Source organism: Rhinolophus ferrumequinum, chromosome 24 (assembly GCF_004115265.2).
Source record: "Rhinolophus ferrumequinum isolate MPI-CBG mRhiFer1 chromosome 24, mRhiFer1_v1.p, whole genome shotgun sequence".
NCBI classification, from domain to species: domain Eukaryota; kingdom Metazoa; phylum Chordata; class Mammalia; order Chiroptera; family Rhinolophidae; genus Rhinolophus; species Rhinolophus ferrumequinum.
In genome coordinates this window covers 1,477,000-1,494,035 of record NC_046307.1, presented here as the reverse complement: position 1 = coordinate 1,494,035, position 17,036 = coordinate 1,477,000, and the positions used below count along the sequence as shown (strand labels likewise).

The 17,036-nt window shown below is 59.9% G+C and overlaps 1 protein-coding gene across 4 annotated transcripts in view; it reads left to right on the top strand.

Annotated features, from left to right (window-relative positions):
* OBSCN (obscurin, cytoskeletal calmodulin and titin-interacting RhoGEF) overlaps positions 1–17,036 on the top strand; it is a 156,055-nt gene that overhangs the window by 77,859 nt on the left and 61,160 nt on the right. For all 4 annotated transcript variants that reach the window (XM_033095762.1, XM_033095760.1, XM_033095759.1 and 1 more), the window contains exons 19-40: positions 855–1,139; positions 1,315–1,581; positions 1,734–2,003; positions 2,931–3,197; positions 3,595–3,861; positions 4,081–4,193; positions 4,302–4,455; positions 4,633–4,794; positions 4,883–4,987; positions 5,662–5,928; positions 6,186–6,455; positions 6,593–6,859; positions 6,948–7,214; positions 7,304–7,570; positions 8,484–8,756; positions 9,399–9,665; positions 9,891–10,157; positions 11,953–12,225; positions 12,612–12,878; positions 13,821–14,087; positions 14,185–14,448; positions 14,763–15,026. In XM_033095762.1, coding sequence (XP_032951653.1) covers positions 855–1,139; positions 1,315–1,581; positions 1,734–2,003; positions 2,931–3,197; positions 3,595–3,861; positions 4,081–4,193; positions 4,302–4,455; positions 4,633–4,794; positions 4,883–4,987; positions 5,662–5,928; positions 6,186–6,455; positions 6,593–6,859; positions 6,948–7,214; positions 7,304–7,570; positions 8,484–8,756; positions 9,399–9,665; positions 9,891–10,157; positions 11,953–12,225; positions 12,612–12,878; positions 13,821–14,087; positions 14,185–14,448; positions 14,763–15,026 — 5,370 coding nt within the window. The remainder of the gene's footprint in view (positions 1–854; positions 1,140–1,314; positions 1,582–1,733; positions 2,004–2,930; positions 3,198–3,594; positions 3,862–4,080; positions 4,194–4,301; positions 4,456–4,632; positions 4,795–4,882; positions 4,988–5,661; positions 5,929–6,185; positions 6,456–6,592; positions 6,860–6,947; positions 7,215–7,303; positions 7,571–8,483; positions 8,757–9,398; positions 9,666–9,890; positions 10,158–11,952; positions 12,226–12,611; positions 12,879–13,820; positions 14,088–14,184; positions 14,449–14,762; positions 15,027–17,036) is intronic.

The window sequence follows — 17,036 nt, the reverse complement described above, 5'->3', positions numbered from 1 at the left end:
GCTCTGGGGAACCTCACCCAAGGGGCCTCTGGCCTTGGATGCCCTTGCCCTCCGTGGGCTTAGGTCCCCGTCTCTGGCCTTGGGGCCCTGACCTCCAGCTGTTATTAGGTCAGCCCTGGGGGCTGGCTTCTGCTCAGAAGCACATCCTGGGCCTGTGTCCCAACTCTCCCAGCTGATGACAGCTCTGGGTTTCAGAGTCCTGCCTGCAGTGTTCCTCCTGAGCTGCCTCATCCCCATCTGTGGCCCTTGCCTACCTGTCCCCCATCCTACAGCCAACTTGCTTTACAGATACTTCCCTGGATCAGCCCTCAACAGAGACCCTCTTGGGCCCCCTCCTGGGGTCTTCCCCTCCCCCTTTGTCAGCCCCCCTGCTTAGCTGCTGGAGGTACTCAAGCTGTTCCACACCTATCAGCCTTTGTCCTCAGAGTCCTGCCACCCGGGCTGCCCTTGCCATCTCCTTTCCAGGCCCTGTTCCTTTCATCCTTCTGGAATGTTGGCCCAGCCCCCACTGTCCCTGCAGTATCTGCTTATGGGGCCATGTTTCCCTGGAAGGGCAGGCACCCAGGCCTCTAGGCTCTTGGTCAGAGCTTGTGGCCCCCCAGTCTGTGCGATGGCCTCTGCTGGCCACTCTTCATGAGCCCTGGGAGCCTGGATGGTGGCCATCAGGTGGTATGGGGCCCTGCTGTGGTCACTCTCGGGCTGCTCAGTGGAGGCAGGGGCCAGGGCTGGATGAGCACGTTATTGAAGATGGACTGGAACTTGGGGCAGCCCCATTCTAGGTCTTTTCCCACCACATAGCCCCAGGCCAGGGATGTCAGGGTCCCTGCTCTCATGCTTACTGACCTCCCCCCCAGAGCCGGAGCATGAGCCCCCAGCCCTGGAGAGATCCGGACGGAAGGAGCCTCTGGTGGTCAGGGAACACGAAGATATCGTCCTGACCGCCACGCTGGCCACACCCTCTGTGGCTGTGGTGACGTGGCTCAAGGATGGCGTGGAGATTCGTCGCAGCAAGCGGCATGAGACGGCCAGTCTGGGGGACACGCACACCCTGACCGTGCGTGGTGCGCAGACCCTGGACAGCGCGGTCTACAGTTGCCGCGTGGGCATGGAAGGGCAGGACTTTCCGGTGCAGGTAGAAGGTCAGTGGTCCGCATAGTCCTCTGGGAACCCCGCATCTACTGGAGTCTCACGTGAGGGAGTGCAGGCGGTGTCCGGGAGTGGATCTGGGTGGGGCTCAGAGTGCGTGACTCCGCGGTGCGGAGTGGATCCCCGTGAGCTGAGCCCCTCCCAGCTGACGGCCCTTCCCTCCCGCAGAGGTGGCCGCCAAATTCTGCCGGCCCCTGGAACCAGTGGTCGGGGAGCTGGGAGGCACAGCAACGCTGGCCTGTGAGGTGAGCCCGGCACAGGCCGAGGTGCTGTGGCGCTGCGGGACCACGCAGCTCCGGGCCGGCAAGCGCTTCCAGATGGCTGCCGAGGGGACCCAGCGCTCACTCACGGTGTCGGGCTTGCGGGCGGAGGATGCGGGCGAGTACGTGTGCGAGAGTCGCGATGACCGCACCAGCACCAGGCTCTCTGTTCGAGGTACGTGGCCTGCGCTCAGGCTGGGGAGCCCCGGCTAGGGCGCCGGCCTGGGCGTTCCCGGGAGGCTTCCAGGAGGAGGTGTCCTTCCATGGCGTCTGCAGGTGGGGCTTCGCTCATCCTGCCCACCTCTGAAGCGGAGCTCCTGTTTGCAGTCCCCCGCGAGGTCAAGTTCACGTCTGGGCTGAGCGCCGTGGTCGCGGAGGAAGGCGGAGAGGCCACCTTCCAGTGCGTGGTGACCCCCAGCGACGCGGTGGTCACGTGGTTTCGGGACGGCGCCCAGCTGCAGCCCAGCGAGAAGTCTGTCATCTCACAGAGCGGCGCCAGTCACAGCCTGACCATCTTGGGCCTGGCCCTGGAGGACGCCGGCCAGATAACCGCGGAGGCTGAGGGCGTCACATCCGTGGCCGCCCTCCGGGTCCGAGGTGCGCCTGTGTGGGGTGGCGGGGCGTTTGGGCGTCTCCCTGGTAGGATGGTTTCTGGCTGTCATCCTGCTGTTCCCTAGTGTCCAGCTCATCTGTCTGGCTACCTCAGGGGACACAGGGTTTGCTGGGGACAAAGAAAAGATTGAGGTGGGACCGAGCGGCCAGATACCTGCTCTGAAAGGGAGAAAGTAAACAGCTGCACTGCATACCTGGTCTGGGAATGGGTGAAGACTTCCTGGAGGAAGTGACCCATGCTGAGCCCAGTGGATGGTGAGGTGGGAGGGAGTGCAGTTGGCAGCCAGTGCAAACAGAGGCAGGAGGTGGGCATGCTCTTTGCTTACTGAAGCCAGATTGTGTCCGGGGGCAGCCAGGACTTCACTGAGGGTAAGTGGGAGCCATCGCAGGTTCTTGAGGAAGTGAGTAATGTGGGGAGATTCATCTTCTGGGGTGGTCATAGCACAGCCTGGGACTGGGAGGTCCACTCCAGCATGTTTTTCTTAATGTGGGTGTTCCCAGAGCCTCGATGGAGCCGAGACACTGATGCAGCAGATCTGGGGGCTGAGTCTGCCTATCTCACTAGCTCTCTGTGTCCTGAGGCTGCTGGTCACCAGCCACATTTAGGAGCTTCAGGCACTGGGGCATGGCAGGGTTAAGAACGGGTGCAGGAGGTGGGAGGGGGCTGAAGAAGGAGAAGCCCCATGAGCCTCAGTTTCCTCCCCTAAAATCTGTTTCCCCCCATGAAACTGTACCTGTGCAGGCGTGCAGTTGGGCTCTGAGTACAGCCAAGACCTTGCTGGGCTTGGGGTCCGAATGTGGTGGGGGCCGCTCTGCCGGCTAGGGTGGTTTGAGGGGGGCGCGGACAGGAGCCTCTGTGCCTGGAGTTCCTGAGTGGCAGTGGCTGTGTGACCGCTTTTTCCCTGACTCCAGAGGCTCCGGTCCTGTTCAAGAAGAAGCTGGAGCCGCAGACGGTGGAGGAGTGGGGCTCTGTGACCATGGCGGTGGAACTGACAAGGCCCTGGCCAGAAGTCAAGTGGACGCGAAACGCTGTTGCCCTGGCCCCGGGCGAGAACGTGGCTATCTACGCCGAGGGCACAAGTCACTGCTTGGTCCTCCGCAGTGTGGGTTTCGCTGACCGCGGCTTCTATGGCTGCGAGACGCCAGACGACAAGACGCAGGCCAAGCTCACCGTGGAAAGTGAGCTGTGGGGCTGCTGGGCCTGGGGTCTGCACCCAGGAGGGGAGAGGGAGGAAGGAAGGGAGGAAGGCAGGAGAGAGGAAAGATAATAGGTCTCCCACTGGAGACTTTAGCCTGGGAAGGGAGTCAAAAGAGAGGGGACAGCCCCCGGAGACTTTAGCCTGGGAAGGGAGTCAAAAGAGAGGGGACAGCTCCCGGGGGGCGGGGTCATCGGGATGTGGGAGGGCAGCAGGGGCTGGGTTGGGCCTGCCACGGAGGGCGGTTCTGCGGGTGAGAGTGTGCCTCCCCCTCCAGGGCACCACACTGAGCTCTGAGGCCTCCTGGGGAGGTGGGGGGTACTGGCCAGAGGGCCAGGGTCTGGATGCAGTGGCTCACCCATTGTGCATTTGCCCTGCAGTGCGCCAGATCCGGCTTGTGCAGGGCCTGCAGGAGGTGGAGGTGCGGGAGCAGGGCTCTGTCACCATGGAGGTGGAGCTGTCGCACGCCGATGTAGAGGGCAGCTGGACGCGCGATGGCCTGCGGCTCCAGCCGGGGCCCACATGCCAACTGGCCGTGCGAGGTTCTATCCACACCCTCACGCTGTCCAGGCTGCAGCTGCAAGATGGAGGCCTCATTGCCTTCAAGGCCGAGGGCGTGCACACGTCCGCACGGCTCGTGGTCACTGGTGCGTGGGTGGGACCCAGGAGTGGGGTGGGACCCACTAGAGAGCACAACCACCCCAGTCTCCAAGGTGGCCCAGGAAGACATGGAACAGGGACATGGAATCCTGAAGGGAGGGAGCACACGATCTTAGAACCAGCTGAGTGATTCTGTCCAGCTCAGGCCCTGGCCCCAGAGGGCACCCCTGGGACCTGCCTCTCACCTCCCCCTCTTGCCTCCCTAGAGCTGCCTGTGAGGTTCATCCGCCCACTACAGGATGTGGTGGCCACAGAGAAGGACAAAGTGATCCTAGAGTGTGAGCTGTCGCGCCCCCATGTGGATGTGCGCTGGCTGAAGGTGCCTCCCCTCCTACCCTTCTGCCCCTCCCACCCACAGTGGGTGGGCAGTAGTGGGACCAATGGGTGGGCAGCCCAAGAGCCTGACCGGGCCACATCCCTCCCACAGGATGATGTGGAGCTGCAGGTGGGCAAGATGGTGGGCATGGTGGCCCAGGGTGCCTGCCGGACTCTCATCATTTACCGGTGTGTGCTTGGGGACCAGGGCGTGTACATGTGTGACGCCCACGACGCTCAGACCTCGGCCTCCGTGAAGGTACAAGGTGAGGAGGGCTGGGCAGAGTAGGAGTGAGGGCCCAGAGCAAAGACGTCCTGCTCCCCTGGCACCCCCAAGAGAGGTGGCCCGGCCCCCTCCTGTACCCTCAGCAAGCTGGGGCAGGGGGGACGGGGCAGGCAGCTCTATGCATCAGGGTGTGGCAGGGCCTCCCTCGCTGCTCTAGGCCGCAACATCCAGATCGTGAGGCCCCTGGAGGATGTGGAGGTGATGGAAAAGGAGGGCGCCACCTTCTCCTGTGAGGTCTCCCATGACGAGGTGCCTGCCCAGTGGTTCCGGGAGGGCAGTAAAGTTCGGCCCAGTGACAATGTACGCATCCGCCAGGAAGGTATGAGTACAACAGCGAGGGGCTGCGGGAGGGCCTCTCCCCCTCCCCCTGGCCTCTCTCCCACTGCTGAGTGGTCTGCCATTCCCAGGAAGGACACACACGCTCATCTACCGAAGGGTCCTGGCGGAAGGAGGAGGAGAAATCCGATTTGTAGCTGAAAATGCAGAATCACGAGCCCAGCTCCGAGTGAGAGGTGAGGGGGTCTCCGGGGAGGGCGCTGGTTGGACAACATGTGAAAACACACACGTATGCTGTGCCAGCTGTCCAGACACAGGCCTGGAGAGTCTCCTGGGACCCTGCGGGACAGGATAGGGGTAACACAGGAGAAGAGAAAGGGGGTGTTGCCTTGGAGGCAGGAAGATAAGGGTCTGGGGGAGGCAGCCCACCTTTGTTTAAAATGGAGGTACTAGTGAATTCTTCCTCCTGGGACTGCAGTAGGCCCTGGAGAGAAGGGGTTGAGGCCCTGGCAGCAGGTGAGCTCCTGGTCTTACCTGGTGGACTTGATGACAGGAGTGAGGGGCCACCGGGCATGAGGGAGGGAAGGTCTGCAGACAGATGGTGTGGTCTGCAGGCCAGGCCCGGTGAGGACACTTGGGGGGGGTGGGGGTGAGGGGTGGGAGGTGAGGGGGTGCCAGGGGAGGTGGAGGGTGCGGTTGTGCATGATAAGGACCAGTCGGGAGGACATGGGGGGCGTGGCGGGCATGCCTACCTTCTTTGTGGTCAACTGTATGCTGAGGGTCCCAGCTCTCAAGGCGACACCCAGCCCAGCCTGGCTTGTTGGAGACTACACAGGCAGAGAGCCCACCCGCCCACCCCAGTTCAGGGAGGCTGACCTGCTGCCCTGGCCCCGCCCTGCCCCGCCCACAGAGCTGCCGGTGTCCATCTTGCGCCCGCTGCGTGACAAGATCGCCATGGAGAAGCACCGGGGTGTACTCGAGTGCCAGATGTCTCGGGCCAGCGCCCAGGTGCGGTGGTACAAGGGTGGCGTGGAACTGCAGCCTGGGCCCAAGTACGAGATGGTCAGCGATGGCCTTTACCGCAAGCTGGTCATCAACGACGTGCAGCCCGAGGACGAGGACACTTACACCTGTGATGCGGGCGATGTGAAGACCTGTGCCCAGTTCTTCGTGGAAGGTGTGGGCAAGGCCGGCGGTCAGCTGGCCCCTGTGCCTGGGGAGGGACTACGTCCTTTACCCTTGGCCCTGACACTTCCAGGCGGCCAGGTCTGAAAAGGGCCTGACTAGGGGTGTCGGGCCACGGCGTGAGATGGGGGGATGTGAGCACCGTATGGAGGGGGAGGGTTTGTTCATAGGAAGAAACACAGACCCTGGGGGAGGGTTGGCCTGCAGTCGTCCCGCGGGGCTGCTCTGTGACCGGCCCCTCACCCACAGAGCAATCCATCACCATCACGCGGGGCCTGCAGGACGTGACAGTGATGGAGCCCGCCCCTGCCTGGTTTGAGTGCGAGACCTCCATCCCATCTGTTCGGCCGCCCAAGTGGCTGCTGGGCAAGACAGTGCTACAGGCAGGGGCGGACGTGGGCTTGGAGCAGGAGGGCACCGTGCACAGGCTGACGCTGCGGCGCACTTGCGCCACCATGTCAGGGCCAGTGCACTTCACCATCGGCAAGGCGCGCTCCACCGCCCGCCTGGTGGTCTCAGGTAAGCACGTGCAGCCAGCGAGCGGGTTGCGGATGGAGGGGTGCGTGCAGACGCGGCGCAGGACCAGGGTAACCGCGGTTTTCTGGGCGCTGCGGCCCGGCCTGGCCCACAGCGCTGCTCTCTCCCCTTCGGTGCAGACATCCCTGTAGTGGTCACGCGGCCGCTGGAGCCCAAGGCAGGGCGCGAGCTGCAGTCAGTAGTCCTGTCCTGCGACTTTAAACCGGCCCCCAAGGCGGTGCAGTGGTACAAGGAGGACACACCCCTGGCACCGTCTGACAAGTTCAGGATGAGTCTGGAGGGTCACATGGCAGAGCTGCGCGTACTGCGGCTCACGCCTGCTGACTCTGGCATCTACCGGTGCCAGGCCGGCAGCGCCCAGAGCAGCGCCGAGGTCACTGTGGAAGGTGCGGGGGAGGGAATACAAGGTCACCGGGAGGGTCCTGGGGGAGGTGGCGGAGGCGTGCGCTGAGCTTCCCAGTGTGCTCTTGGCAGCGCGGGAAGTAACGGTGACGCAGCCGCTGCAGGACACCGAGGCCATGGAGGAGGGCCGCGCCTGCTTCTCGTGTGAATTGTCCCACGAGGATGAGGAGGTGGAGTGGTCGCTCAACGGGACGCCCCTCTACAACGACAGTTTCCACGAGATCACCCACGAGGGCCGCCGCCACACTCTGGTGCTGAAGCGGGTCCGGCGGGTGGATGCGGGCACCGTGTGCGTCTCTTCCCCCAAGGTGACGGCCTCTGCCCAACTGGCGATTAGAAGTGAGTAGTCCCTGGAGAGCCCCCTCCCAGGGGTCACCGCGGGCGGAGATAGCGGCTCCCTCACTCACCTGCCTACACCTTGCCCGCAGCGAAACCGGTGGTATTTCTGAAGGCGCTGGACGATGTGTCTGCAGAGGAGCGGGGAACTCTGGCCCTGCAGTGTGAGGTCTCAGACCCTCAGGCTCGAGTGGTGTGGCGCAAGGACGGCGTGGAGCTGGGTCCCAGCGACAAGTACGATTTACTGCACACGGCGGGCACACGCGGGCTAGTGGTGCACGACCTGAGCCGGGACGACGCCGGCCTGTATACCTGCCACCTGGACAACGAGGAGACACGGGCGCGTGTCAGTGTGCACGGTGCGTGGGGGCGTGGTCGGAGCGCTGGGGCGGGGCCGCCTCCCTTAGGCTCCGCCCCCTCTGAAGCAGGGACTGCTCTGCTGAGCCCAGATAGATCGGACAAACTGGGAGGAGCAGGCTTGACATGGTACTTAAGAGGCCCAGGTGCAGGCAGGTGGACAGGGACCTCGGGCAACCAGGGACGCATGGGAGTCTGGACGGGACCCTGCCTTATGGAATCCCATGGTGCTGGTTTTCGACAGGGATCTGAGACATTCACTGTGCACCAGGGGATGTGTGTGGGTAGGTGTGAGGCGTGTCAGTGGAGTCTCCTGGAGACGGTGGAAGAGGCTGAGCTGTCAGGCGGGGGATGCCCTGGAAGGGCTCCCAGGCCAGGAGCACAGCCTGGACCTGGTTCCCCAACCACGTGGTCTCCTGGCCTCCCCTGTGCACGCTGACAGCGCAGCTCCACTAGTCCTGCTTCCCCTCCACGTGCCTGGAAGGCCTGTTGCCTGTGACCCTGTGGTGGGTCCCTGACATCTGGAGGGGTTTGAGATGAGACTGGAAAGGGGGCAGGTCTGTACAGTGAGTTTGCCCCAGCGCTAGATGGTTCCTTCACTCGGAGCACCTGTCCTTTTTGTTCTGGAGCATGTGAGCTGGTGACAACCCCTGGTGCTTTGTTCTCTACCTGTTGGTCTGCAGCAGATAGGAAGTCAGCTGCCCTGGTTGGAACTCACAGCAATTGGCCATCCAAACACCAGGGTGCAGCCAGTGGGAGGCCAAGGGGGCATTTGTTGAGGGGCAACAGGACTGGAGCTGGGGAGGGTGGGTATTTGGGCCTTGAGGCCACTACGGGGTTTGATGGCACTGGTCTCAGGGGGCAAATATCCAGGGCCTGACCAGCGTGACAGCCATCCCCTGTGATCCCCCACAGACCTGCATGTGGGCATCACCAAGAGGCTGAAGACAGTGGAGGTGCTGGAGGGTGAGAGCTGCAGCTTTGAGTGCATCCTGTCCCATGAGGACACTGGCAACACAGCCGTGTGGATGATCAGCGGGAAGACCGTGGGCACCTCGGGCCGCTTCCGGGCCACACGCCAGGGCCGCAAGTACACCCTGGCTGTGAGAGAGGTGGTGCCAGGTGACGCCGGGGAGGTTATCTTTTCCGTGAGGGGCCTCACCTCCAAGGCCTCGCTCATCGTCCGAGGTGGGCACCACAAGCCTGGGCAGATGGGCATCTCAGTAGGCTGCACCTGGGCCCTTTCCAGGCAGCCTGCAGTGAGGCTTTGGGCTGGGCAGTCCTCCAGGGGGGTACTTCTGGGGACTGTGTCCCTCAGCCACTGGTGGAGGACCAGAGGCTTCTTTCAGGGTGCTGGGGGTTTCTAGTCATCTGGGGGCTCAGTCTCTAGGGCGAGGCTTTCCTTTCTCTGGGCAGGAGCAGGGTTTCTGGTCTTTCATTCATGGTTCAACTGTCATGGTAGCTCCAGGGCATGTGGTCACTGAGCCAGTGAAACCACCATAGGTGTTCCGTAGGCTCCCAGCACAAATACTGGTGCAGGTCAGTGAAGCTCGGTTCACAGTCGGTACCAGCCATGGCCACACTTTGAGTCATGGGCTCTGAATGATGCTGAGAACATCTGTGGTCTCATATGTCAATGGCTTGTGACAGTGGGGGCTCCCGGTATTCCAGGGCTCTGAGGCTCCTGGGTCTGAGGTTCCAGAGTTTTGGGCTATAGGTCTGTGGTCTTGGCCTCCAGACCCTGAAAGTTCATGAGTGCCTGCCCTGCGCTCACCCCTGGCATGGCTGTGGCTGTGGCCGTGCCTCACAGGCCACCTCTGCTTCCTTCAGAGAGGCCAGTGGACATCATGAAGCCGCTGGAGGACCAGCGGGCCACACCAGGCAAGGATGTGGTACTGAGCTGTGAGCTGTCGCGGGCGGGCACCACGGTGCGCTGGCTGAAGAACGGGAAGGCCATTCGCAAGAGTCAGAAGTATGATCTGCTCAGTGAGGGCACGAGGGCTGTGCTGGTCATCCGTGCAGCCTCGCTCAAGGATTCTGGCGAGTACACGTGCGAGACAGAAGTTTCCAAGAGCACAGCCAGCCTCCTCATAGAAGGTAACCATGAGAGACTCTGGGGCGGCCCCCATGACCTCTCTCCCCCAAAGACTCCCTCGGGGCCTCTGCTGTGTTTTCCCAGGTGGAAAGGGAGGGATCCCAGAGGGAAGAGGCTCAGCAATGTCCCAGAGGTTGCGTGGACAGGTGGGGAGAACTGCCCATGTCCCGAGGGGCAGTGTGGGGTCTACAGGCCTCACCCCCACCCTTTCTCGCCTCCTCCCCCAGAAAAGGCAAACCGGTTCACTGAGGAGCTAGCTGATCTACAGGTGGAGGAGAAGGGCACGGCCGTATTTACCTGCAGAACGGAGCACCCCGCGGCTGTGGTGATCTGGCGCAAAGGCCTCTTAGAGCTGCGCGCCTCAGGGAAGCACGTGCCCAGCCAGGAGGGCATGACATTAAGGCTCACCATCAATGCTCTGGAGAAGGTGGACAGTGACACCTACACCTGTGACATTGGCCAGGCGCAGTCCCAGGCACGGCTCCTGGTGCAAGGTGAGGCCAGCACACTGCATGGATTTCACAGCCTGTGGTGTGGCCAACGTAAGCCCTGTTTAAAGCAGACTTGGAGACCCTGGACAAGCCCAGCCTCGGTCTCCCTATTTCTGGGAGGGGGTTGCCGTGGGTGGTCTCATCTCTGAGGCCCTCCCACCTGGATCTTGTGCGAATGAGTCAGCAGCCCTCATTTATTACTGCATTTGTGTTTCTGGAACTCCTCCTATGTGCTGGCATGTGCCTGGGCCCCACGCATGATCTCCATGTGTATTTGCACATGGATGTACCTCTTCTGCCTGTGGAGGTCTCCATGTTTGAGCAGTAGTTTGTATCTGGCAGGCGGGATGAGGGTTATCATCGTCTCCATCTCACAGATAAGGACACTAGCGCTTTACCTGGCGTTGTTGGGCATGGTGGCATCCTGGCAGGATTGAGCCCGGCCCTCCTGACCCCAGGGCCAGTGTCCAAGGTGGAGTCAGTTGGAGGTCTGTCCAAAGGAAAAAGAATAACAATAAAGCTTTGCTTGTTTTTTTCTCTCCTTTTCAGTGAGTCCAGTGAGCTCAGTGTAAAAGCGTTTAGTGTAGTAAACGTTCCATTCACTAATAAATAGGGTACTCACACTTAACCAAAAAGTCAGTTAATGCAGCACCACACAGAAACAAAACACGCTCTTTACAAAACTTAAAATGCTCACATGGTATGGCCAATGCCTTTGCTCTGTGTGTTGGTCCTCAAATGAGAATTCCCTGTCTGCCTCCTAATGTGCGCTCTATACTTTCTGGTGCCCGGTACCACTACCTGGCATCCAGTGTCTGGCATCCACTGCCCAGTGTCTGGTAGCTACTGTCCAGTGCCCAATGTCCAGCATCCAGTGCCTGGGACCCAGTGTTCAGTACCTGGCACCCAGTGTCCAGTGCCTGGTAACTGGTGTCCAGTGCTTGGTGTCTGCTGGCAGCTTTAAGACTCCCGTGAATGTGGAGGAATCTGATGCACACCCATCTCCGTGTTTATGATATTTTTCTAGGTGTTCCCAGACCTAAGTTGGCAGTAAAAAAAAGTTTTTCCTAGTAATTCATGTTATCAAACCCCCAAAAGCATTATATTTAAATTTTAACATAGCCACACATCTATTTTCACACTCTGATTTCTTCTGTTAATACAAGATTGGGTTGCATTTGTTAACTGGCAAAAATAACTCTCCAGAAAATCCACCGAAAGAGCGGTTTATTCAGGAAAAGAAAAAGAAACAAAACCCACCACCGCAGTGCGGGAACGCACACCTCCAACCCGGGGCACCAACCGTCTGCCCAAGTGAAGAAGAACAGCCCCCTTTCCAAGATGGCTAAGGAATTCTCTTTATTAGCATTCCTCCCCCAGAAGTTACCACAAAGTTTCACAGGAACTCAGGACTAGAGAGTTAACAAGGGGCCCAGCTCCACCCATAGTCCTCCCAGATCTATGGTTAAGCATTTTAAGATGGCAGTTCACTTTTATCGCATTACGTGATTCTGGGGACAAATGCCCCGGCATGGACGTTTGGGGAGCACAGCTCATAGAGGGTTCATTGTGGGTCACTGTATGTTCTGTGGAAGGACCTAGTGGGGCTGGGGCTCATCCATGAACCTAAAACAAATACTTTTGGTCAGTTCAGCTCTGACCTCCTTACCGTTTCCTGAATTTTGTCATCCTGAACCTGTTATCATCACCAGTTCACTCCAGCCATGAGCCCAACCCAGGTCTGGGGGAATGCCTCGTTTCCCTTGGCGGGGTCTTGACATGCCTGCCCTGCCCCCAGGTCAGAGAGTGCTCATCACAGAGGACCTGGGGGACGCTGAGGTGCAGGAGGGCTCCTCAGCCACCTTCAGCTGCCGCGTCTCCCCTGCTGACTACGGGCCTGTCCGCTGGTTCCTGGACAAGACTCCCCTGTATGCCAATGAGCTCAACGAGATCGAAGCCCAGCCTGGTGGCTACCACGTGCTCACCCTACGGCAGCTTGCACTCAAGGACTCGGGCACTGTACACTTCGAAGTGGGTGACCAGCGGTCCTCGGCTGCCCTGCGGGTCACAGGTGGGCAGTGTGCCCAGTGCTGTAGCAGGGGCTAGTCTGTGTGGCTGAGGGTATAGCATGGTCTTGGGGCTCATGGAGAAGGAGCCGTGTGGTGGACCTTGGATCCCAGGATGGGCTTGGGAGGCTGGGTGTGGCTGTTTCATGATGAGTTGTTGCACTTGGTGTGCAGAGGTGATCCCACAGCCAGCATGGCATGGGCCTGGCCACACTCCTGTGTTGTGGGGAGCCACACAGAGCCTGGCCTGACCCCTAGCGGCCCTATCTGTGTCTCCAGCCTGAGGTGAGCTGATGGGTACTTGGCCTGGGTGTCACTTGGGCTGCAGCGACACCTGGAGCTTCTCCTGCAGGAGCCTCCAAGTGCCCTGTACTTCCCTCTCTGTCCCCAGAGAAGCCAAGCATCTTCTCCAGGGAGCTCACGGATGCCACAGTCATAGAGGGGGAGGATCTGGCCCTTGTCTGTGAGACCGTTGCCCCAGACAGCCCCGTGCACTGGACCAAGGATGGGAAAGCCCTGCGGCCATCAGCCCGGTGCCAGTTGAGCCGCGAGGGCCGCCGGGCCCAGCTGATCCTCACTGACATCACCCTGCAGGATGGTGGGCGCTACAAGTGTGAGACTGGGGGTGTCTGGAGCAGCTCCATCATCAGGGTCCATGGTGAGCCCCCCAGGCAGGGCCAGGCAGCCTCCAGCCACGCTCAGGGTGCCCACACATCTCATCTTTCTTGGGGCAGGGGAGACCCCAGACCCTATCTGGCTCCCTCTCTCTCTGTCTCCTCCCTCTGTGTGTGTGTGTGTGTGTGTGTGTGGTCTTCATCCCCTCTGTCCATCTCTGTCTCTCCACAACTCATCCCTCTCACTGCTCCTTCCCCATCTCTGGGTCTCTCCTGCTGATAGATCCCCCCTCACCTTCTGTTGATCTCCTGAACAGCAGTCTCTTTCCTGCTTTATTCCTGACTTTGTCTTGTATTCTGACATCACTCTATTTCCCTCCTGGCTTGGCTCATTCCCATCTGTTTCAGTCAGCTCAGGCTGTGTAACAAATACCATATACGGGGCAGCTCAAACAACAGATACTTATTTCTCACAGTCCTGGAGGCTGGAAGTCTGAGATTCAGGTGCAGGCAGGACAGGTTCTCCTGAGGTCTCTCTCTCTCCTGTTGGTGTGTGGATAGCCGTCTCCTCCCTGTGTCCTCACACGGTTATCCCTCTGTACATGTCTGTGTTCCAATCTCCTCTTATAGGAACATTGGTCCTGTGGTATTAGGGCCCACCCTAGTGACCTCATTTCACCTTAATAACTTCCTTAAAGGTTTCATCTCCAAGTACAGCCCCATCTGAGGCCTTGGGGTTGGGGCTCCATGTGTGAATTTGAGGGGGACACAACGCAGCCCATGACACTGCACCCTTCTTTGTTCTTTTGTTAGGCTTCCCCTCCTGTAGGGCAGAGTTCTCAGGGTCACTGTCACTAGCTTCTGACAGAGAAAGGGTGAGGTGGGCCTGCCTGCACTGTGCACTGCTGCCCCTAGCTCTCCTCAACTGTCGAGGGTCCCCAGGGGGATGCAGGGGCAAGGACAAGCTGAACCCATTCCTTCCACAGCACGGCCGGTGCAGTTCCGGGAGGGGCTGAGGAACATGGAGGTGCTGGAGGGCGGTGCCGCCACACTGCGCTGTGTACTGTCATCTGTGGCCACACCTGTAGAGTGGCGCCGTGGAGATGAGGTTTTACAGCCAGGAGGCAAGTACAGTGTACGGCAGGAGGGTGCCATGCTGGAGCTGGTGGTCCGGGACCTGCGGCCCCAAGACAGCGGGCAGTATGCCTGCTGCTTCGGTGATCAGACAACCTCAGCCACACTCACCGTGAAGGGTAAGAGTGCCCTCGCCCTGCCCATGTGACACACGCGGCCCTTTTCCTCCCATGTGGGACGATAAGGATGATGTTCTCTGTCTTTGACCTTCCACAGCCCTGCCTGCCGAGTTCATAGGAAGAATGAGAAGCAAGGAGGCCACGGAAGGGGCCACGGCCACACTGCGCTGCGAGCTGAGCAAGCCGGCCCCCGTGGAGTGGAGGAAGGGGCCCGAGACCCTCAGAGCTGGGGACAGAGTCAGCCTGAGGCAGGACGGGGCCGTGTGTGAGCTGGAGATCCGGGGCCTGGCTGTGGCCGACGCTGGAGAGTACTCGTGTGTGTGCGGACAGGAGAGGACCTCGGCCACGCTGAACGTCAGGGGTAACGACCACGTGTGGCCAAGCTGAGCCGTGTTTTGTTGTCCAATTATTGACTTCCATCTGCACTAATTCCATGTTTCTTCCCCGTCTCAGTGTCACCCTCTTCTCATAATTCCAGAGAATCCCTTTTGTCTTCCAAGGGTATTGTGTGAAACCTAGGAAACCAGCATCTAAGCCACTTCTCACTGCTTGTGCCACCACTGGTTTTGTCCTATTGTCCTGTCAGAGTTTGTGTCATGTCTTCTATCCTGTCAGGTCCTGCTTCCAAAGTTCTTCACAGAATCTGAGGTCCCTTGTCTGTTTGACACTCCACAGCCCTACCTGCCGAGTTCATAGGAAGATTGAGAAGCAAGGAGGCCACAGAAGGGGCCACGGCCACACTGCGCTGCGAGCTGAGCAAGCCGGCCCCCGTGGAGTGGAGGAAGGGGCCCGAGACCCTCAGAGCTGGGGACAGAGTCATCCTGAGACAGGATGGGGTCGTGTGTGAGCTGGAGATCCGGGGCCTGGTTGTGGCCGACGCTGGAGAGTACTCGTGTGTGTGCGGGCAGGAGAGGACCTCGGCCACGCTGACCGTCAAGGGTAAAGACTGCGTGTGGCCACGTGGAGCAGCGGCTCCGTGTCTGAGCGCTTGGGCACGACCCCTCGCTACGCTATGCTCGTCTGCGTAGGTATTTCTGCCTCTCTGTGTGTCTCCTGCCTTCTTGCAGACCGAGTGTCAGCACGTGCCTATGCGAGGCCTTCTCAAATACAGAGCGAGATCTGGGTCTCCTCCTTCACGGGGGTCACATCTGGGGTAGAGGAGGAGGGCAGCCAGCCATACAACATAAATGGTAGAATACAGTCCTCTTTAGGGGGCAGTGCCAGCAAAGATTAGGTAGTAGATCCAAGTGTGGCCCTCAAGGCAAGGATGTCAGGAGGTCTGGTCAACGGGTAGACCCAAGCACGTGACCGGCCATGAAAGAGTCATGTAGGTGGCCTTGGGTCCACTGTCCAGCATCTGAGTGCCATGAGAGGTGAGGCGGGTGTGGAGGGTGAGATGGAGGTGAGATGACTGTGAAGGGTGAAGTTTAGGTGGAGTGGGTGTCTAGGTGAGGCGGGTGCGGAGATGAGAAGTAGGTTAGGACTAGAGAAGAGGGAGGGGCAAGGAGAGATGGGTTGAGGAGCACGGCCCTAGCCAGGAAGGGATGGTGGGTGTCCATGCTGGGGAGGGGGTCCATGTATTGTGTCTATGGCGGGTTGGTGGGCATCCACGCTGGTTTGGAGTTTTGTGTCTTGCATCTGTGGCAGGTCTTTTGGTCTCGGCTGCAGCAGTAGTGTGCTCATCTGGGTGTGGCTAGGTGGTCTGGGGTGATTTTCAGATGACAACCCAGGCCGAGGGTGGGGGTAGGGCTCACTCAGCTGGAGCAGGTGGGCTGGCCCATGGCTTAGGGTGGGGAGATGACAGCCAGTTGTGTGGGCACCCCTGCAGGGAGTGGTGTCCTCTCACATTGGAGCAGCCCCTTTGTGGGGTGGGTATCCTGCCTGGTGTTCCCAAGACTCCACCTCCAGAAGGTACCTGGATTATCAGCTTGGTATTTGTGGCTTCTTCCTTGTCTGCAAGTTGCAGCGTCCAATGGCCTGTCCGTCTGACCCTCCCCAGCCCTGACCCCAAATTCACAAAAGTCCTGAGGCCTGAGAAGGCCACAGGAGGTACTATATCCATACTGCACTGTGAACTTAGCAAGGCTTCCTCATGGAGTGGCAGAAGGGGCCTGAGACCCTCAGAGGTGGGGAATCAGGACGGGATCTGGCCATGGTGAGGTGTGGGTGGTGGCGTTGCGACAGGTCAAGTCCCCACGCAGGGAGTCTGGGTCCTCAGGGGCACTTGTAAGGTCCTGGTCACTTCTTGAAGGGGAAGCAGATGGACGGAGACAAAATGCCACCCCTGTGTCCTGAGAGGGTCCCAGGAGTAACATCAATAAAGGCACACAGGGTCTGGGGTGTCTCAGAAGTAGCAGAGGAAGACCCCTTTGTAGGTGCACAGGGGTTTCAGTCCTGGGCCTGGACAGACCCACTCATGCGACAAAGTGGACAGTGAAGAAGAGGATTCTGGAGCTCAGGCAGGTGGTCACGTGCACAAACGTTCAGACCTTTGGGGAGAGGCCACCACCCTGACTCCTTGAGCTGCATGGACAGAGTCCCGAGTCCCAGCATGGAGTCCCTGGGCTCTTTTTCTGGTCAGACCCACTGGGAGACCAAAGAGGTATAGGCTCAGAAGGCTATCACTCAGCCAACAGCCAAGGAGCCCAGGACCCCAGGTGACCAGCTATAGGCTGCCCAAGAGAACTGCTTCTAGAAGTGTGTGGATTCCAAGGACACCTGTACCAGGGTGACAAGCCAGGAGGAGAATGGCTCCTAAATCCTCCTGGTTGAGGTGTACCTTGCTCTGGTCTGCCCAGGTCAGTCCTGGTTTGTCCCAGGCTCTGGCCTTAAGAGTTACAGGAGTAGGCACTACTGCAAACTCGTGGGAGAGATTCAGGCAGCCTTTTTCATGTCACCTTTTCCTGGCCATACCCATCAGGGTCACAGATTGCTCAGAAATAGGGAGTC